The following is a 22,171-nucleotide window of genomic DNA, read 5'->3' as shown; positions in this document are numbered from 1 at the left end:
TTCTGTCCCCTTCCTGCACTAGGTAAATATAATTATTTGTTTTCCATGATTTTGATGTACTAAACGTAGAGATTAAGGAAATAAATATTGACACAGTTCTTTTGAATATTAATACTGTTCTAATAGAGGTTTTCAATATCAGCTTTTCCATGATAGTCTTCACATAAAGTATATGCATAATATTTATGATCTATTGACTAAATTTTTATTTCTTGAAATTAATGTCTTTCAGTCATCAGGCACTGAAGACGGAAAACAAATAGGCAGAGGAATATTAACAATTCATGGAATTTAAAGTAATTCCAAGTCAGCCCCTAATACTTCAATGAGAAAGGGTCTGATCTAATTAAGATTTGCTTACTTGTAAGTGCCAGTAGGTTTATTTTTTTATTTTTAGAATTCTTATGTGAAATGGATGCAATACATAGCTGTACTTCTTTTCTGGTTGTAAATGAACTATATATAATTATGAATGTTAGTTAAGTGTTGGTTGACTTTTTGGATTGATCATATGCCAAAACTTCTATTCATTTCAGCAGAAGCAGATTTCTATTTATTTTTGGTATTGACCTAGTTGGTGGAATTCTACACGTATTTGAAATGCAGGAACACCTCATTTCATGGTATTTGATTTTGTACAAAAGGAGAATAAGGAATTCTGTTAGCACACCTTCATAGAACATTTTTTTCTAGATGGATAATAATGGAAATACTAACATCATGCTCAAGCATACTGGAAATTGTGTTTTCATTTGTAGGGAGAGAATTATTTTTATAATCTGACGTGTTTCTTAGATCAATCATTCTTGAGCACAAAGAGCTTAAACTGTACAGTGTATAGGTAATTTTTATGTCGCAGTGAATTTGCATCAAATGCCTGTGGGTTTGCTGAAGCATCTACTGAAAAAGTAAACTCAGAATGGAGTGCAAAATACTTGGCATTTTGTTTTGTATCCATATGTTGCTATGGAAGGCTAGACCTGGACCAATGCTTTCTTATTGCTTGTCTTGTGTTTTATGGAGTGGTTCTTCCTTAGTGCTGTTGAGTAGCCATAATGTCCACACCAGTTCTTGCCACCTCTCCTTGTGGCTTCTGAAAAATAAAACACAACTTTTGAGGGTTTACCCATTTTTATTTGCCAAACTTGGATGTTAATGTATGGTTTGTGATTTTAAATCTATTAATAAGTCAATGGGAGATAGGACTGCTATGTTGATATCTGAATAATGTTTAAGACGTCTGAATTCAGTGCACTCTCCAGGTTTTAAAAGATGTGTATGAGTTGATGGTAATCACATCAGCTCCCAAAGGAACTGCATCCTCATTCATTAGTGAGTTAATTTGTAGGGTGCCCTGTGGGCAGAGAAGTTCTTAACATTTTTTCCTATTGTCAGCTGGGGGCTGTACCATGTCTCATATATGCTGGGTTTCTGCTTCAAGCTATTTTTAAAAATAAGTTGCCTGGATAGTGAGTTATCTCTTAGGATTGTGTTAATTTGCCGTTTGGGAAAATCTGTTGAAGTAATGGTCTTATCTCTCCTTGACTACTTTACTTTTAACAGACTGCAATCCCTACGGGTATCATAAGTCTAATTTATCATCATACCATATTATAAGGAATGAATGTTTATTCTGCTGAGTGAATCCTGAAAAAAATCTACTAAAATGCTGTATTTATTCACATTGCTTTTTGTTTATGAGGGGAGAATGTCTTAAGGTTCACCTCCATGAGTGTTATTAATGGAATACTTCCAAAATAGCTTTTTCCTTATGCATTTTGATATCAACACCTGCTGTTCAGAAACTCAGAATTATTTTACTTGCACTTAACTTGGTTTTAGCAGTTTATCTTAGCAATAAACAAAAACACATTACATTCTCTAATACTCATTTACAGCTGTAACTAAACAAACAAAATTATAAAATTTCTGAATCCTGTAAACTGATCATACTGAGAAGGAAATAGACTAATATTTATATCAAGTATTTGGAAGGATTTCAGGGGCTAATGTCATATAAATACCTGAACTACAAAACGTAGTGACTTGCAAGTGTTGCAAGTGATTGATTTTTACCTGTCATTTATGGGGAAAAAAAAAATTGTAGCAAAAGCATATAGATCCAAGGCATGATGCAATAGGGCCATCAGATATAAGGGAAGAAAGCAATTTTTTAATGGTGTGCATTTCTGTAGTTAGGTGGAGTTTTTTATAAACGTCATTTCACTGTGCCAGTCTTCCCATAAAGCTGCAAATAAGCCAGTGTAAGAAAGCCTTGTGCAAGTTGGGGTTTTTTAGATTGTGGTGGGATTTTTGGTTTTGGATGATTTTTTTTTAGTTTTTTGCAAGGCATAGGCAGTAGAGCTGAAGAGATTTTTTATTCAATATGAAAGCCTGGGTACTACCTCTGGCTCTAATCTGTTTATAAAACTGCTTTTTGAGCCACATGCTGAAGTAAATATTTCTGACAATGTTTAAAGCTTTCACTGACAAATTAAGGAATTGTTCTGAAACCATGGGGTCCCAGAAAAAGCGCATAGAGGAACACATGCAGAATTATCTCAGAATCGATCCAGGGAGCCATTTCAAATATTTTCTGCCTTGGCTTCTGTCTTCTGGTGCTCTGAAGGAAAACACTGTAAATGGAGATGACGGTGTGAGGTCTAAAGGCAGGCTAGCTGTGCATAGGGTGGTTGCAGTCTGTAGTTAATTCAGCCATCATGGCACGGATCAAAAGGGAAAACTTGTCATCCACCCTTGAATGGAAACTGTTGGGTCAAGTGTTTAAAAAAATGCTGCACCAAATCACAGAATGGTTAGGGTTGTAAGTGACCTCTGGAGATCATCTAGTCCAACCCAAAGGAAGAGAAAGCCCAGAACTGACTCACCCCATCAGTTATATTGCTCCTGTTCACTGGCTAGATGAGGCTACTCAATCTTGGTGTAGAAAATAAAGTTTCCTCATAGCTTAAGATGGTCAGACAATTCAGGGATGAAAAAGCCAGCACAGCCTGTCCATAAACTGAAAACTCTCAGGGTGATGCACGTAAGTAGTGGTGGGTGTGAATAACAAAGACAATGTTCCTTTGGAGTATTCCCAGACACTGTCCACAGGTCAGGGGCAACCATGTGCAAGCTGAGATGGATGTTGATTGTCCAGTTCACAGAAATTTGTCAGCTGGGTACTTTTATTCAGTCCTGATAGCACTTCAGTGCTCATGTTCTGGATTTGGGCTTCTCCTTGGAACAGAGGATTAGAACACTGTAGTAATGTCTTTAGGTAATGGAAAAAGAGGAGAAACTTGAGTATGGCTTTAGCTTTCTCTGTAGTTGCCTTTAATGAAGACTTCAGAAGAGCATGCTTTCAAGTCTGCAAAATAATTTACTTAAGTATGCTGAAATTGTTCACAAAATATGTTTTAGATAAGTAATTTTTATGATAAAATAGTTTTGTTTTGTTTTATTTCTTGTAATGGTCTGATATTGACCCAACCTAAAATTAACGTGCAGATTTTACACCTTTTTTTTGTGTCTGCCAGTGATAAAGAAAAGCACTTACAGAGAAAATCACTGAAGAAATACTTTCACAAATAGTTTTCAGGAGGTACAAAAAGAGAAATCGTGTGCTTAGATTTGACTGAACTTGACACTGCTCTTACTTGAAAAAGATGAACATTGACTGTTAACCACGGCCAAAGTTAACTCTGATTGCCTCTGCCAAAACTGTGATCATGCCAGTCTTGGCTTCTGCAGTTTTTCTATGAAACTGTAAAGTTGTTGTGGGGGATTGTTGGTAGAAACTTCTCACTTCCACATTTTGTATGGCTCTTGGGACTCGTCTCACTACGAGAGTGACCGATACAAGACTTCCTAATTGCTTCCCCAAAATATCACTTTCACTGCTTAATCTATTCATTACATACCTTTTTTGTTAGAGACAGGTCACATTTGGGTAAAGACAACGACCTCTCATAAATTTTGCAAAAGCATCAGTTTTCCACTGCATTGCAGTGTGCATGAAACCATATGTATGTGGCTAAAGAGAAACAGTGCCTGTTACACAGGGACTTCTTTTCAGATAAATATGTCTAGGGTGAAGAAGAACTTAATAAAATCAGACATTTTGGATCATCTGCTCAGATGAAACCTGTTTTCCTCTTCTTAGATAACGGTAAAAAGGGACCAGTGCCTTTTGGCAAAGTTTGTCATCTGCTTGTATCTCCAGCTCCCATGCTGTGGGAGTAAAATTGAAGTTACAAAGGTAAAATACTGTTTAAAAATTACTAAGCTGAAATGAGCAAATGAATTTACAAGGAAGATCAGTTATATTTATGCTAAATATTACAAGTAGTTTAAAACAATCTGTGTTTGACATGGTAAGTTGCCTTTATCATTAAAATGCTAGTGAAATGGTAAACATCTGTTACATTTCTGAAGATAATGAAGCTTGTCAGCTGCATCTTTCTTGTGCCAGGGCTCCTGCTTAGCTCAGGTCTGCACAGAGGTTTGGTGGAACAGTGAGAATCTATTTGACCTTTGGGAGCAACACCAGTGTAAAACTGTGTCCTAGTCTGTTTGATTTCATTATTTTGTCCCAGAATGTTTATACCTATAGTTTAGGTCATCTTCATCTGATCATTCTTGCAGAGGCTTTCAAAGGTGGGTCTGAAAAATCAGTCAAGCAGGCAGGATCACTGGTATTTGAATGGCAACAAGTTGAAGTAGTAAACTGGCAAACAGAAGGGGAACAAAGTTCTAATTATTAATGCCTCCACTAATCAGTCTGATAAGTGTGTATGTTTTCTGTTCTGTATGGACTCCAAATGTATCCTAGTCTACTGGTCATGTATTACTATGGCAGCAGAAACACCATAGACTGCAAAACTGCAGGCAGACTTCAAACATCTTTGTTGCCTGAAATTTTCTGTACTCAGCCAAGGAGTACGAAGAATATTGCATTGTTTGCAGGAGGATGCTGATTGGTTTTTTTAATTTTAAAACTTTTATGCCAGATGTTTTCTGTGCCTTGGGTGAAGACAGCAATCAAAAACCCAGCTTAACTCTGATTTTTAATGTCCGTCACAATTTAACTCTATAATGATACAATTTTTCTGTAAAATGTAGTTAAAATATATAACCATAGCTTCATTGAAGTATGCATGTGTAAAGAAAGGACAGTTCTTTTTTTAACTTCATGGATCTTTAATTGCTTATTAACTTCAAAGAGAAACTTGTAGAAGTTAGACTGAAGATGGCATTTTGTGGGTTTTATGTGATTAAATACAGCATAGCTGCTGTTTGAATACAACTCTGAAATCCAAATTATGTAAACCTACTGTTTTGGAACCAGCTAGTAGAAATAATCATTATTTTTTGCAGTTGAAGATACTTCCTTTGGATAAATCCTCTGACACACTGCTTTTCTATTGATGCATATTTTTCATTATGGATATGAAGAAGAAACTATAGGCATGCTAGCCTTTAGCTTTTTGACGTTTGTGACTCCACTTGAATAAGTTTTGACTTACAGTTAATTAAGCACAACTGTCAATGAGCTGCAGAAACAAACCTTACATTTATTAAAGTATTGGGTAGAAGGGAGAAAATATCGTGGAAAATGTCTCAAGCCTATTTTTTTCTTTCAAGTTGTACAGCTCAGTTGGGATGTTGTTCAACAGTTTGCTCTCCATAGTTGTCAATGGCCCATCTTTCTGCAATTAGCACACTTTTCATAAAGAAGAAACTGAGAATAGATTGTAGCCTGTTATTCATCTGCTGGACCAGAATATCATGTTTACTGGGCTACAGCTGTCATCAAATGACTGTCTCTCCAGCATCTACAAAATTTGAGCTCAGGGCTAGTTCTAAGTGTTTGGTCATCCAAAAAATCCATGCAGCCCCATCTGGCTTCTGAACTCAGCTTTCCTCTTGGAAACCTTAAAATGGGTTTGAAATTGTGTGCATGGAGTCAGGATGATAAGATCAAAAGGAGGAAACTCTGCCTTCAGTTATGCCTATCTTAACAGGGAGAAAGGGAGATCCCTTATTGGAAGACTGGTATTCTGGCAGTTCATATGGATTCCCCAACATCTGGCAAGTGGATGCAAATGATTTGATTTTATGGGAGAAGCGAGGGAAAATTGCATGTTTTTCTCCCTTTTTTTTTTTTCCCCCTCTTTCTGACTTCCCTGACTGAGTTTAAAAAGCTCAGGCGACTTCTATGAGAACAAGCTTAGGTGTTGTGTCAGCTCTGTTCGAGACCAGAGAAACTTCTAGGAGAACTGTTATGCTCCCAGCTGATGTGCTGACCACTGGTGAGTGGGAGAAGGAGGTAATTATGGAGAAATTCTGATAGAGGGGAGAGAGGGAGAGACTGACTCATGCTCCTCTACAGGTGTGAGACATTTGTGTTCCAGTGCTTGCTGCAGTCGGTGTTGAATTATTTATTCAGCCCAGGAAGGAGAAACTGAGATTTTTGTTGTTGTTGTTGCATTTTTTTATTTCAGTGAGGGGAAATGTTATTTGAAATCTATTTTGTATGATTTCAGGAAAAAAATACTCCTACGGGCATAGCTGGAAGCTGTGCACTAGGCACTCTGTTTTGTGAATAGGGCAGATAGCTAGTTAAAAATGAATATTGAGACATATGTGCCTTCCCATTCCTTTGAGGTCTTTCTGGGGAATGATTCTCAAGTGTATATAGAAAGAATTTCAGCATGTAGTTTTCTGGAAAGCTCTTGTTTGGAGAGGAAGATCTGGGCTCCAATTAAGAAAATGCTAGCTTGACTTGCAGGTAAAGAGTTGTATTTTTTGATATGCTACCTGATTATTTAATTGATGGCTGTTTTCTAATATTTCCCTTGCACTGTAAAACAGAAGGTATTTTTTTAAATGGTAGCTGAAAAGGTGTTTGTGCAGCACTTGAGAGTTACTGTCAGAATAGGAAAAAATAAACATGCAGCTCACTGTTCGGAAACATGTATTGTGTGTCCTAGCTGATCTAATAGGCAACCATGAATTGCAAAAGCATCTGACTTTCATGGGCATCCATCCTGGCCTTTTTGGCACAGAAGAATTTTTCAGCTTTAGAAAGGATTTATTCTACCTGCCAGTGTGATTTATAAACCATATGTCTCCTCTTCAGCATCTGAGTATCCATGGCCATAGGGAAGTGCTCTGCCTCATCTTTAGTGTGTGGAAATAGGTTTCTTTTAATGCTATTAACTCCTACAGAGCCACTTCATTACTTCCCTATGTTATTTTTTTTGCTTGGCAGTTGTGTCAGCTATACTGCGTGTGATGTGGAAAGAAGAATACTATGAATTCCTGGTTTTGTTTGCTCTTGGCAGGCACTACTGCACTTCCTACCCTTGTGCGCACACCTACCTTGATGATGCAGCCTTCCCTGGATATCAAACCCTTTATGTCCTTCCCTGTGGACAGCAGCTCTGCTGTTGGATTCTTCCCAAATTTTAACACAGTAAGTAAAGGTGTTTCCACATTTAGTTTCAGTGTATGCTTTCCAAGCTGGTTCCAATATCCAGTATTGAAACTACCTTAAATCAGTGCATCACTGACACAATTTTAGAAAACCCTTTTTGTCTTTGCTGTGGTGGTTGCTGTTCCCTTGTGCAAAAGACTGAGTGGTACCCAGCTGCCTCACTGTGAATGGGGCTGATCCTTTTCTGACTTGGTAACTTGGGATGGTGTTTGCACACTGAGAAAAATCCCTGCGACAGAGATTTGATGAGCAATAGAGTCATTTTGAGCATTTGCCTGGGCATGTGCTGTAAAAAAAGAAAAAAGCAAAAGCTATTGTAAAACCAGGCATGACAGGTAAGGCCTAGATGATCTTGACTGGAATCAAGCTAAATCTACCACAACCAGTAAAATAACTGCAGGATCTTATTAATTCTGTATAAGAACAAAATTCTAAAGTTGTGCTGCTAGCCAATGTGAAAAATGTGAACCTGCTACTTTTAGTTCATGGCAAAGCATCTTGAGTTTTTGCAACAAAGTACTATTTCCATAATAATGCTTGATGCTTCTGTAGTTCTCCATGTTTATCAGAACAGCATTAACAAAAATACTCTCTTCTGTGATTCTCACTTATTTAATGTCTCAGAAAATGACTCTGATTGTTATCAAAATGCTTTTTCGCTATCACACTTTATCATTTGTTTAATTAATTATTATCTTAAATGCACTGAGTATACCAAAATCAATATTTTGCATGTTGCCACTCAGGTTTCCGTGTGTGGAAGTAATTCAGCATGTAACGAATCAGCAGACAGTAAGTTAATAGCAACAGAAAGGAAACTGCCCTGGGTTATTTCTGCCAAGTCAACGAGTACGATCTGTTCGTACGTGACCGTGGCCTGAACTGTGCAGCATCACACTTGTCACCATGATTTCAGGGGAATGGAAAGGGTAGCAGTGTCGCCACCGACACACAGTGATCACCTGAACCACTGCCAAGTCTGAGTTTTGCAAACTCACCTTATGTCTGAAGTTAAAACAGCAAGAGGTTGTTTTTATGGGTTGGTTTGGTTGGTTCGTTGGTTGTTTTTTTGGGGTTTTTTGTTTGGTTGTTTTTGGTTGTTGTTGTTGGGGAGTTGTTATTTTTCATGGCTTGCAAATATCTTGCTGACAGGACTTGTGCTACAGCACACTGTTCTGGGGGTGGTTGTAAGGTAGCGTATCAGCCAACTTCTTTCAAATGACAGCAGCCCAATGCACATTATACATGGTAGCAAATTTGACTGATTGATTGCAAAATATGTATGTGACAATTGTGTATTTATGAGGCAGATGTGGGAATGTGCATGTGTATAGATTAGGGGCTTGTGTGCCCATGTATGTATACAAAGAGAAAAGTTTAAAGAAAAATCTGGGTATGTTTAAAGTGCAGGACCAAAACTCAACACAATTTTAAGAAAGCAGTGTGTCATTCTCATATTTTCGTATTAATTTTCCATATCTTTCTAATAGATTCAAGTATTTTATTTGTTATTGATTTGTCTGCTTTCCAGGTGCACAGTTTTTATAGGTGAGGTTTTCCACAGAACTCTGCATAAAGACTCAAAGAACTTTATCTTTAGGGATGCTGTAGTCGTAGAGTCAACCAACATTATTTGCTTACTGGTGGTATTACTGAATTTCTGAGTTGCAGTAGCTGTGAGAGACAGATTAATTTGAATATTTTGACTAGTTTTGCCTGTCTATACTAGCTTACTTTTGTCCGGGTTACATTCCGTTTGCCTAATTCCTGGAGTGTTTATCCTTCACACCTGTGATTCCTCTCCATACTTCTATGGATTTTGTTAAAAAAGAGAGGCCTGGGGTAATCGGCAAATATTGTTAGTTCAATATCTACTTCCTCCCTTGGAATTCTTGACCATGATATAAAATCACACTGCTACGCATCCCAGGCACCACATGTTTAAATGCTCTTATTCGAGGAGCAGTGGTTCAGTACTGCTGTATTTCAAATTCACATACTTTGCCATTTATCTTGCAGGTATTGATTTTCCCTAACGGTCTTTTACAATGGACTTTAAAGTTCATTGAAAAACTAAATCATTCATGGTTATCTACTGACAGGCAAAGTGAACACCAGCTGTCATGCACTTTGTTTCTTTGTAAATTAACAAAACCTTTGCAAATGTTGGTTTTTGTTTGTGCATATGTAATACTTTTTTTTTTTCTTCCTTTTCACTGCAAAGTGATGGGTGGAGTCTGTAAAAGTTTGGAAAAACCATTTTTCCAGAGGAAAACTTTGAGTGAGCAGAAGCTAATTCCAGTTGAACCACAATGTATGGCTCATCTAAAGTGCCATAATTTTTCATCTAGTGCAGGAACAGAATATTAGAAGAGCTTTTTGTCCCTTCTCCCCCAAAAAGCCTATCATTTGCCTTATGGATCCATCAGGAACTCTATGCACTTTGCTCCCAAGAGGACTTGTCAAGGCAGTGAAACCTCCAGCGTGCAGCACCTGATCTCTTTGCCTTCAGTAGCACTGAGGAGACCCTGCAGCATGTGCCAAGGCCACTGCTCTCGCTTGCGTGTGTTCACTGAAGGGTGCAAAAAGAAGTGTGGTCTCAAGAGAAAATGTCTTTGATTCGCCTGTTCCTTTTTAACGGCAGTCAGATATAGAAACATTTTTCTAAACCTTGCCAGGAGGTAGTTTCTAAATTAACTTCAGTTGCCTGAAAAAAATAGAAGTTATCAACTACCAAGTGTCAAGCTTAGGAGCTTGATACGGTAACTATCAGGGCAGGAAAAACAAGGTAAAATATTTTAACTACAAACATGTTTAAAGGAACACCTCCTACAGCGTTTCCAAAAGACTTTCTCTCATTTATGGAAATATATTTAAAATCTGGGGTAAGCCCTTTCTTTTATAGTTAACTTTGACAGTTTTCAATTCTGAAAACATCTGTGGTGCTCCAGATGAAGCATCGGTGTTCCCGTTTCATTTTTGGAAGCATTCTGATCACTTGCTTCTTTCCACATAGGTATTTTCAAATGAAGCACTGAGTAGACCCTGTTTTTTTTTTAAAGAAATGCCTACCCCAAATAGATCTTCTTTTCCTGATATAATTGTGTGATTTATCTTAAAATGCCTCCCTTCTATTTCTTCTAAAAACATTAATACTTCTAAAAATGCTGTGGATGCATGTATAGTACTTATCAATTCATGTCCCAATTAAATTTGCCTTTGTTCCTTAGGACTTGCTTATTATATCAGAAAAACTGAGGAATGATTGCACTAACTCTTTGGATACACGCCTTTATTCCTCAGTAAGAGCACTGCTTTTTTTTTTTTTTTTTCCCACCAAATCACCCAGAAAGGGATCTTCTAAGTGCAGAATGAGGATTTCAAGCAGAGAGGTGTAGTGGAATAGGTGCTCTCTTCTTTCCTGGTCTTTTCACAGCACTAGCAAATAGCTTTGTCAGACCAAGACAGGCATGATCAGACTGAACCAAGTTACTGCGCAGAAGGACAAACCCACTCTCAGAAGTGCTGCAGCAGTGGATCCAAAGGTGACAGCATGTTTGTCCTGGCATCAAGTTCTAAAAGCTCTTGATGAGTTACTCATACCCTTTTGTCTGAAGAACATAGCTTGAATCAAATTCTCGGCTAGTATTACATAAATATTCTTGTTTATAGCAGAATGAGAGACAGCATTTTAGGAACTTCCCAAATAGGTAACTCCAGTTTAGAACGGATGCTGTACAAAAAGGTGTTTAAGTAGAGCCATTCTTTAAAATGCTAGAAGAACTTAATGATTCCCTAGCATGTAACATCTTGCATATTGATCACATTTAATGACCTGTAAGCCTTCAAAGTCAAGTGTATAAAGTCAATGGAAACCAAAGATGGCACAATAGTCTTAACTTGGTCTCCACTATGTGTTTAATATAATGTAAACTTGAATTTTACACTCACTGGCTTTCACCTTCTGTACCATTCTTTCTCTGCACCTTCCTGATTCATTTTTTCATGTCATCCATCTTGTGGACTGAATGAAGAAGGAACACTTTGTGATCACATTATGGAAGGTCATCATGATGCATGCACTAAAGTGGCTTAAAGCCAGGGTTTATCTTTCAAGGCAAACCAAATGATCACTGTCTGCAACTCCCTACAAAGGATGTATACTCCCCTTCAAAAAAGTCTCAAAACTCTAATGTGTTCTACCTTGTCCTGAAATGAGAGCAGCACTACACAATTCAAACTTAGTCACAGTAGTACAGCCAGGTAGCTGTCATTCTGCACAAAAGCAGTATCAGCAACTTCTCAGATTCTATCATCACAGAAAATAATCAGCAATTCATATGCTTCCTTCTGAATTGGTAATGGTCTCATGGGTAATCAAAGATTATAGCATCTCTTACAGCTTTCACGTTAGTGAAATATTTTCCATCTAACTAGCCCATGATTGGTTTCTAACCTTCATATTTTATAGGACACATGGGTTAATGTGGACTAGTTCCTGCTTCAGTGTCTATTTCTCTTCAGGTAGGTTTATGCCAGTTCTTTATATTTGAGTTCTCTGTCTCCTTGCGAAGTGGACCAGAAGTATTTTACATCTGCCAGCGAAGGTGAGCCAGCTGGAATGGGCTACAGGAAGGGAAAGAGGACCTGACTAGTAACTTAGTCAGAAATCTCTGTCTCTTCTCCAGCACTAGCCCTGCCTAGACTAAGTATCCTTGGCTTAACCCAATGACAGCTTCTGGGAGGGGCTATATTGCTATTTTTCTGCATTTTCAATTATGTCCCTCATTTTTATTTGTGACCTATCTGCTTCTCATGTGAAGGGCCCAGTAACCAGTCGAGGCAGAAGCACAGGCTTGCAGACAGGAGCACAGGGCAATGGCATCCCCTCTACGCCCCTCTACGCCAGGAGCCTCTTCTGCCTCTGGCACAGTGGCTCGGGAGCTCGCTGTTCCTCAGCAGTGTCTGGATTCAGCCACTTAACGCCCAGCTGCAGTGCCAAAGTATGCTCTGGGACTCAGGATTGTATACAGGAGGAGCGAATTATAGATGCAGCCAACTGGCTGTTGCCAACCCATTATTTACGGTCTGTTCATGGGCTCTGATTTCCCCGTTTCACTTTCATGAAGCGGGAGGGGAGCAACCTGCTCCACTCCTCTCCCTCAGAAACACTGAGCTCCAGAGAGCAGGTGAAGTTTCGTGACCGCTGTACTTCACACTCGTTAACTGACATCACAGAAAGGAAATTTAAGCAATCAACGTAGAAGGAGAGGAGTTTTGTGAGGTAGATGGATATTTTGTTTGGCTTTTTTTGTTTGTTTGGTTGGTTTTTTTTAACCAAGAGATGGTTCGATTTTTCCTTACAGACATTTTATATCCTTTTTTATAGTCATGCAGGCACAAAAGGCACCTCAGGTGTGCCTTCTATTCCTGTGCTGAGCACTTAAAAACATTCCTATTTCACTTTTAATTATTGTGGATATAATAGTTCATGTTATCCAAGTCATAACCAGAATCACCCAAACTACAACATGAAGAATCAGCCTGTTACCTTTTACAAAGGGAATAAAAGAGAATAATAGGTGTTTTCCCAGATATTTGTGGGTCAGTGAAGCAGAGGTTCAGGAACCACATAATAAAGCCCAAATTCTGGCAGCACAGCCCTCTGCTCTGTGGCAGGTCTTTGCTTTCTCTCTGACTCTCTCCTCTCACAGTACCTGCCTGCAGAGCCCCTCTGCCCTCAATGTCTTCCACTCTTCAGTTACCTGTAGTCCCTTTCCTTTGTGTCCTTAGACTTTTGTACCAAGCAAGGAATTCCTCTTTGCATCACTGTGCTTATAAAGGTTTTGGTAGTATCTAATTGTAAGTCTTGTCTTAAGCAAAATTCTAGAGAACCTTTAGGGAAATCTAAATTCTCCTTGTGTCTGATGAACACAGAAGCGGCTGCTTTTGCAACATCCTGGTTGTACATGGCTGACTTTCCTGCCTTCCCTTAGACCTTCATCACATTTTTCCCTAAGAAACTAATAATTACTGCAATAATTATTAAATAACAAATTATAAGAATGTAGCTAAGTATTAATTTTGTTGTGTTCTTTCTTTTTGAATGTGGATGTAGCAAGTGGTCTTTTAATCTAGGTACTGTCAATTTTACGAAAATTTAAGAGTAGGGTATGGCAATTTAAAAATCTTACTGTGAAACCTGTCTGCAGCATGCCTGAAAACCAATGATACAGAGGTCTGAAGCACTGACCAGTTAGTTTCAACTATCAAAGCAAGGGTGATTTGTAGATATGTGCCTTTTGAACTGGTCTTCTCTGTATTCAATCTGTCTGGCTTCATGGCAGAGATACCACAAACTTCAGATGCCCCCACAAGCTGACAGTAGGGAAAGAGGATCACATTTCTTGCTCATGTATTTGTTATAAGAGACAGGTTTCCACCTTGCTTTGTGTAATTTACTTAGATTTAAAGAAAAAAAACCACAAACACGCAAAGGAAAATAAAATAAAACAACCCCCCACACACAACAGACTTTGATTCTACATTAATTTTCAAGACAGGTTTAATTAGAAGTTGAATGTTCCTTTAAAGATTCGTATTTAAATACAGCCCTTTTTAATCAGAAGTGTATTGTGTTCTACTGATTCAAACCAAATCAAACCAAAAAAAAAAAAAAAAAAACAAACAAAAAAACAAACAAACAAACCAGAAACATAATTATTGATTTTTAAATGAAGAAAGTCTATTATTTTCATACTGTGAAGAAAAGATGACAGCTGTCAGCTAGCATACTCATGCAATTCTCAGTTCTGATTTGCTTCTCATTTATATTCAACCATTTTACACATTTATGTTCAAGTGTATATATACACATATAATTTATCCTATTTTTAGATATTTTTTTTCAGTAAACAAAAGGTAATATTAATTCATTTCAGAAGACCGGGCTTCCCATATCTTTATTCTCTCCTGTTCGTAGAATTAAGAATGTGAATTTGGTCCTAGGCTCTCTTTGCACAGTTCAGAACTGAGGGGAAAATTCAAATCTACCTAAAGGCACACCATTCCGGTTTGAGCTGTTGGTGTTGTGCAGGAGGCTGGGAGCAAGAAAACTGGCAGTGAAACTTAGAGCAGACCCTTTAGAAGAAAAGGGTCCTACCTAAGGATCATCTCAAAGATGAAAGCAAAAATCAATAATCTTGTTTACCTCACATGTTATCTAAACTGCTTTTCTGACTCTGGACTCCTAGGTTTGAATCTTTTGTCAGGATTCCACTGAAAGACAATTTTCATATTATTTTGCCTATTCACATTATTTTACTGTCAGATGGAAATAGGCAGTGTAATAAGAATAGCTTTGCTCTCCCAGTGTGTTATTGGTTTGATTTTCAGCAAGTCTCAAACTGTAATCTGTTTTTATTTTTTGTCGGATCTGGAGGTAGGATGGTTTGGGTAGTGTTTTTTTGTTTAGCTGAACACAGAAGAGTGTTCTGAATAACAGCAGCCTTAATAATAAATAGCAGTTATATAACAACTTCCAGCAGATGATTTCAAAGAGTTGTAAACATGTTACTTAGAGGATGGAGCCAGGCTCTTCTCGGTGGCAAACAATGATAGGACAAGGGGTAATGGGATCAAGCTGGAACACAAGAGGTTCCACTTAAATTTGAGAAAAAACTTCTTCTCAGTAAGGGTGACAGACACTGGAACAGGCTGCCCAGGGAGGTTGTGGAGTTTCCTTCTCTGGAGACATTCAAAACCCGCCTGGACATGTTCCTGTGCGACCTCACCTAGGCGTTCCTGCTCCAGCAGGGGGATTGGACTAGATGATCTTTTGACGTCCCTTCCAATCCCAAACTTACTGTGATACTGTGATACCTTTCAGTCTTTTTGTGAGATTGCAAATATTTTTATTGCAATTTTACATATGAATAATATAAGACTCAGGTGAAGTGACTCATGTACAGTTAAACTTGTGAGTCAGCAGAGACAAAAATGGAAGAAGTAGTAGTAGATTACTGCTGAAGCCTGTCTGGATTCTGTTAATCCTTGCTCACTTTGATAGTTTGAGTAGTTTTAAGGAGATTCATTGCAAAAAGATAGTATCTTCAAGTTTGTGGGAAATACTTTTTTAAGTTTAATGTTTATTAAACCAACTGAAATAGGAGAGCAAGACTAAAAAGTTGTTAAACTTAGTTATGGCTACCAGAGCAATGTGAATTGCTTTATTAGTTCCTCCTGCAGTGTAAACACTGTAGTACAGATTTTTATTTGCATTTGTGGTAACTGTTAGCTTCTGTTATTATTTTGGTTTATAGAACTGTTTTTTAAATACTATTGGTTCCCACTGGGGAAATTGTGCTGCATCATTTCCTAATATATACCTCAACAAATTACTCTCTCTCTCTTTCTTACTTGCTCCCTCGGTACACTGAAGAGAATAATTCTGTGTGGTGATCTGAGATCAGTTTACCCTGCAGCATTAATCTTCTAACAGAGAGATACTATTTTGTTTTTCCAGCATGCTGTAATCCACTCCAGTTTCTGATATATTTAAAAGCAATTAATTATTAATGTTGCACTTCTTGAGTTCTAATCATGACCAGACTACATGCGGGACTCCGGCTTGGGAAGGATCATTACCTGTTCCCCTGGGGATCCCAAGTGGTACCTTCTGGAGGCAGCGTGAGCTGTTTTATTTGTGAGATTTTTGTCCTCATGCTGCTACATTTGTTTGAATCTGGGACTTTGTGCATAGTCGGCATTGCACGGTTTTGAACTGCGTTGCCTAATGCGAGCGCTGTGGATTGTTATCTGGAATGCACAGAGGAGTCATTGATCACTGCTACTTCTTGCCTTTTTATTTTGTTAAACGGGACTGCAGACGCTAGTGGGTGTTTTTGCTATTTCTTTTCACCGATCTCAGACACTTCAAATGGTTGAGGTACTTTTTAGCATTAGTCTTTTGTTCTATATTACCTGATCTAACAATTAGTAGTTACGTTGAAAAGCAAAACGTATCTGTCCTTAAAAAAAAACCCCAGCTATTCCCTAATGATACAGCAATCTTTTAATATATATTGTATTATAAAACGCATGTTCAAAAAACTTTGAATCTGCATGTATAATTGTGATATATTATGCAGGGTAATACAATAAATGGTGCAAGTCAGAAACAGATTTTTTTTTTTTGTTATATTTTAAGTTTTTAATTTTCGGACTGGTGCCAGATTCTAGACAGCAGAAAATAAGGGTATTTATTTTAAGGTTCTTTTAGACTTTATCACATTCATGGTGACAACACTGTAGTGTTATTTAATAATTCAATAGTTCATTCTAGACAAGGCATTTTTACTTTGGTAAGTGTCTTAATATGGTACCCTTATGGAAATGAAATACAGCATTTAATGGCAAAAGTTGATTAGAAATATATTATCTCCAGAAAATGTTTAGCAATGACATTTACAATACTCAGCATTTGGTTTAAAAGGAATGTAGCAAGAAACTTATGTAGCCATAGTCAAGAAAAAGTTAAGTGTTTAATGTTAGCTAATAGATTATCAGACAATGTCTTCTTAGGCAGATATGATGCAGCATGTTTTGCTTGAGTTTGTGTATTTGTGCATGTGTATATATATGGAGAAAATACTCACCAGTACAGGCTTCTCTAGAGGCTGAAAGGTGTACTAAGGGAAAATTACAGTATTTATCTTCACGTTCCGAAAGTCTGGAAGCATCTGGTTTACTGATAGAATTCTTCAACAAATCAACCACTCCAACTTTTCTCTCCTCCTTTTTTAAGGCAGCTTAATATCAAATATGTGATGTGTACCATCCAAGATTAAACAGCCAGGTTTGGTTTCTTCAAATAGTGCTGTAAAGGAAAAGAAAAAAAAAAGTGACTGCAAAGCAAGCTTCAGAAAAATATAATTTTGTAACAAATTTAACTATTTTCTTTTGTGCTAGTTTTAAAACAAGGTTGGGAAATGAGCACTTTTCTTGTAGACTGCCATCTTTTGACCTCTCCTCTTCAGAATCCATTTCTCATCTTAAGTAGGGATGGAGGACCACGTGTGCATAGATGCTCATAGGATAATGTGGTTTGAAAGGGACCTCAGAGGTCAGCTGGTCCAACCTTTTGCTCAGATCAGGGTCAGCTGTTTTATATTAATTAGAAAAACACGATTGAATCTTTTTGAGTCAAGAAATTAATTTTCAGCTGTGTCCATGCCACATCAGGAAAAATTATATGTTGTGCTTAATTGAGACGTTGAAGCAGTAGCGTTTATAAACTCTCTTTCCTTAACATCTTCTGCCATTTCCCAGTTCCTGCAGTGTTAACAACAGAGCTCTTTGTGATATTGAGGATATCCTAAACTGGTGAGCAACAGGACTCCTGGTATTTAGCAAAAATGGAATCAATTGCCAGTCCCAGAAAATGTCAAATTTAGGATTAATATATTCAGTGCTTCACTTATCTCATTTTTTTCACAGTGTCACAGTGTTTTCTGAAGCTTGGTAACTTCCATACCATTTCCTGGTACAAACACTCCCTGTGTGTTCCTCTGAACCTCAGGTTTCCCATGGGCTTTGTCACTCATCAGTTTTGCATGGAAATGTTTGGAGATTGTGACCTTTTTTCCCTGCAAGTGATGTTTCCAATGGAGCCTGCAAAGGACCTCCCCTCACAAAGCGGTCTCCAGGGATGAATATTTTCCAACTAAGTGCTAATATTGATACCTATCACTGAACAGAAAAACAAGTAGAGATAAATGACAGTGATTCGGTAGGGCACAAAAATGGTTCCTCGCAATGTGTCTGTTGGATCAGCAGGTGATCAGGGAAGGCTTTCAGGGGGCTCTTTGCAATTCAGATGTGATTGTGGGGCCCTGCAGCACGAGGATGTGCAGAGTTGTGGGAGAAACTATTTAGTAGCCTGGGGATGGCAGCAACAATGGAGCTGCCTTTCTTCGTGAGTTCTGGGAGACTTCCAAATCCCTAACCTGTGTTAAATTTAATTATTATGGGGGCTGAAATTTTATTTCCTCCTGTTTATCTCAAGAAGTAAAGAAAATAAAAGAAAAAGCTTCCAGCGGAAAGTGTTATTTTTTATTTTTCTTCTGTACTGTATATTGCCTTGAAAAGTTGTAAATCGATTATTGTTTGTTCTCCAGATGGATCCTGTGCAAAAAGCAGTCATAAACCATACATTTGGAGTGTCCATTCCCCCAAAGAAGAAACAAGTCATTTCCTGTAATGTCTGCCAGCTTCGCTTTAACTCTGATGTGAGTATTGGTTATTTTCATTTCCTTTTTTTGTTTTTCTTTTTTATTGGCATGTTAGGTTTAATTAATCTAAGCCTCTTTCTCCCCAAAAAATCATTCCAGTTCTGCCTACTTCCTGCTCAGCCTGCTGAGCTGATATTTTGTCCACTCAGAAGTGGAAGTTCATAGAGGTACATGGCTGTTTGATTTTTCGTGAATGGGTCTGGTACGATATCCAATGCCATATCCACTGATGGCATCCCATTTGACAGGACAGTAACCTTCAAGAATTACTGCAAAAAGAAGTGTTTGGAGGTTGTTTTGGTTTGATTTGGGTTTTGTTTGGTTGGTTTTTAAAAGGAGGGGAAGCAGGCAGAAGAGCTTCCCTGTGAGTTCTCCATGTCACACCCACTCCTGTTTCAGAAGAAATATCTTTTTCCTGTTGTTCCTACATCCTTGCTGATAATGTCTTCCAATTTTTTAATAAAGTCACTCTTCCAGTGACAACTTCTAGTTGTCTTTTTGAGGTTAATAAAGTTCAAGAAAACTGTGTTCTGAGGTACAATTCCAAAAGAATGCATTACAAAGGAGTACATTGACTGATATGTTTAGAATATATATTCAATTAATGTTTTTCCTGAGTACCTTGAAAATTTAAAAAAAAATCAAGAAAGCTATGTCTAAGAAAATTATGACCTTTGACACTTTAAAAATATTTATTTGTTCTTAGAGACAACTTATTAATGTCAGTAAGCTAATAAAAAAAAAAAAACAAAGTCTCAGATTTTTTGTTGATCTCAAGCATAAGAACAAATCCTGAAGTGACTTGTTTATATGACATATTTTGCTGTTATAATTTCAGTCTAAGAAATACTTTGCAGGCACATCCTCAAAGCCTTCGTGCACTTGGTACTCGTAGAGATTTGCTATAAAGCAACCATAACTATTAGTCTGATTTTTCTCTGCCCCCACCATTCCACTTTGAAAAGTGTCCTGTAATGTGGTTTCTGCAGTTTGGCTTTCTTGTCTAGGCTGGTAAGGATTTTGAAGCAGTGCTATCTTGCCTTAAAATTGATTTATAAATCTGTCCTCTTTTGACGAGCTAATTAAACTTTCTTTGAAGTGGCAATATCTACTTAGTTAACCAATTTCAAAAGTCATTATTTAAAATGTAGTTCAAGTACCTTTCCTCTTTAAGGTTAAGATTTAAGGTCAAAAAAATCTTTCTCCTCTGATACTCAGTTCAGACATCTACTTTTACTGTTTAAAACAAGGAACCAATAAAGTTTTTAAAAATGTTCCTGAGCTCCATGGAGTCACTCACTTTGTCTGCACTGACATTCAGGTGGACAAACAGCTCTTCAGGTGGATGGAATGAATCACAACTTGGTGGCTCAAAACAAACAAACAAACAAGCTGAAATATTATATCATTTTGTACATCTGCCAACCAAGCAGTTTTTCCTGTCTACACTTGCAAAGTAGAACAGAGTGCATATCACATTCTGCTTTCTGTAGTGGCATCAAAAAAGCATGAGAGATTATAGCCTTCATTCTTCTTCTGCGGCGGGTCTATTCATACAGTGTCATGCTCCTTTCTTTCTAAATGTGATCGATATGCTCAGTTCCAGTTACTAGAAAATGTCATCATCCTTCTATAATGGCTGGTTGTATGAAGGGATGAAGTATCAGGACTGTGCTGCTGGTAGTGATAAGATGGAGTTCCCTACTTTCTACAGCAGTTTGCTTTACCAGGACATTCACAAACAACCTGGAAATTTGATTTTAGAATGTGCTGATATTCTAGTAGTGTTATTAATACCAGAAAGTACTTAAATTTAAGTTTCACAAGTATTTTATAACCCCAGCATATAGGAATAATTGGAGAACAAGTTTTCATAGTACAGCATTTCTGTTTTAAAAGCTATCTAGCCTTTCATCAGATTATTCACCTTCTCCTGGGAAGCTTACATAAGATTTTAAATCTTTCCTCCAGGTTCAATATTTTGACCTGAGGAGTTATTTAGTGTGTGTTGCCTTCTTTCCCCCCTCCCCCCCCGAGAGAGCGAGATTTTATTCAGATATTATTCTCATCCACTCCTTCCCCCCCAATCTGCATTGTTATAATTTCACTGAGGTAATGCTAATGGCCTTTCAACTAAGCTCTGCAGACTCTTGTAAAACTTTCTTAGCTTGTTAAAAGCTCCTTCAAAGAAATAAAATCTGGATTCTTTGCTTGTGTTTTTCTTTTTGGTCCCTTTATAATGTGAATTATGCTTAAAGGATGGAATGGTTATTATAATCCATCCTTGGTTTTGCAGACTGGGAACAAGGGAGTCAGATACTTGTGAACCTTTTAACTGTTGAATCTTTCAGGGAATCTTTTCCACTATGTAACAACCTAAGAATGTATTGAGAGCCTTTTGGGTGGCATCAAACTGTGATAATCTGCATTAAAACTTTGAGCATAGCACATTGCAGAATGAGGTCTTTAGTGCGCCCAATTCACACTTCCAGTTCTAGCTCTATAAGGCTGGCATGCTCCTTCTTGTTGATGGGCATTTTGCTTCTTTGAGCTTCCTTCAATTTAAATTATGCAAGCAAATGAAATAAAAATGTCAGAAGCAAGCTATTAAGTAGTTTTCTTACTTTTGGTCTCCTAAATGAATTTCAGTTGCATGACATTTGAAGATTCTGACCTGATTCTAGTAGTGCTTTATCTATTGCATAAGTAACATACAGACCAGCTGGTATTCATCTGTGAGAAAAAGAAAATTGGTTGCCTTGCCTGCAGTCTTTTCCTCCCCGTGTGGACACTTGCTGGTATGGATCAATAGACCAAAAGAATTCAGACTAGTGAATTTATAGTTGTCAACCCACGCACTGAATTAATACAGTAAATGGTAAAGTTTTCAGTTTTCTTCTGCTACTACGTCTGCAGGTTTAGCTTTGGTGAGAGTGTTCTGGCAGCAACTTCAGAGACAGGGATCTGCATCTCCCTGCAGGAAGAGAAAGTCTGATACCATGGATAGAAGGAAATTTTAAAATATGTTGTCTTCAGTGTGGGAGTAAACATATCTAATGTGATGCTTTCTGTATTTTGAAAAATAAATTTGCCGGGATGATGCTATTTTTCTTCTACCATGTTATACTTTCCACAGTGTTTCCTAACTGAATTCTTCAGGATCTCCTAGTCTCCTGTACTTTTAAACCAATTTTTCAAAGTGCAGCATAAAGAAAACATCTTTGTACAAACTCTATATTCAGTTCAGTTTTAGCCCAATCTGTTTATCCTCTAGCAAAAAAGAAATTAGGGGTTTTGACTCACAGACATTCATCATCATACTCTACCTGTCCTTTTCTAGAATTCATTAGCTGCAGTTTGGTCAGTTTGGAAGTTGTGT

At 37.6% G+C, this 22,171-nt stretch overlaps 1 protein-coding gene across 11 annotated transcripts in view; it reads left to right on the top strand.

Annotated features, from left to right (window-relative positions):
* ZNF385B (zinc finger protein 385B) overlaps positions 1-22,171 on the top strand; it is a 152,656-nt gene that overhangs the window by 96,720 nt on the left and 33,765 nt on the right. For 9 of the 11 annotated variants that reach the window (XM_065068878.1, XM_065068879.1, XM_021289826.2 and 6 more), the window contains 2 exons: positions 7,350-7,480; positions 18,679-18,789. In XM_065068878.1, the coding sequence (XP_064924950.1) occupies positions 7,350-7,480; positions 18,679-18,789 (242 nt within the window). The remainder of the gene's footprint in view (positions 1-7,349; positions 7,481-18,678; positions 18,790-22,171) is intronic. The other 2 variants (XM_065068884.1, XM_065068885.1) reach the window with 1 other exon arrangement.

The sequence above is a fragment of the Columba livia genome, chromosome 7, assembly GCF_036013475.1.
Source record: "Columba livia isolate bColLiv1 breed racing homer chromosome 7, bColLiv1.pat.W.v2, whole genome shotgun sequence".
Lineage (NCBI taxonomy): Eukaryota > Metazoa > Chordata > Aves > Columbiformes > Columbidae > Columba > Columba livia.
The sequence above is the reverse complement of the archived record's forward strand: the minus strand, read 5'-3'. Positions and strand labels throughout refer to the sequence as shown.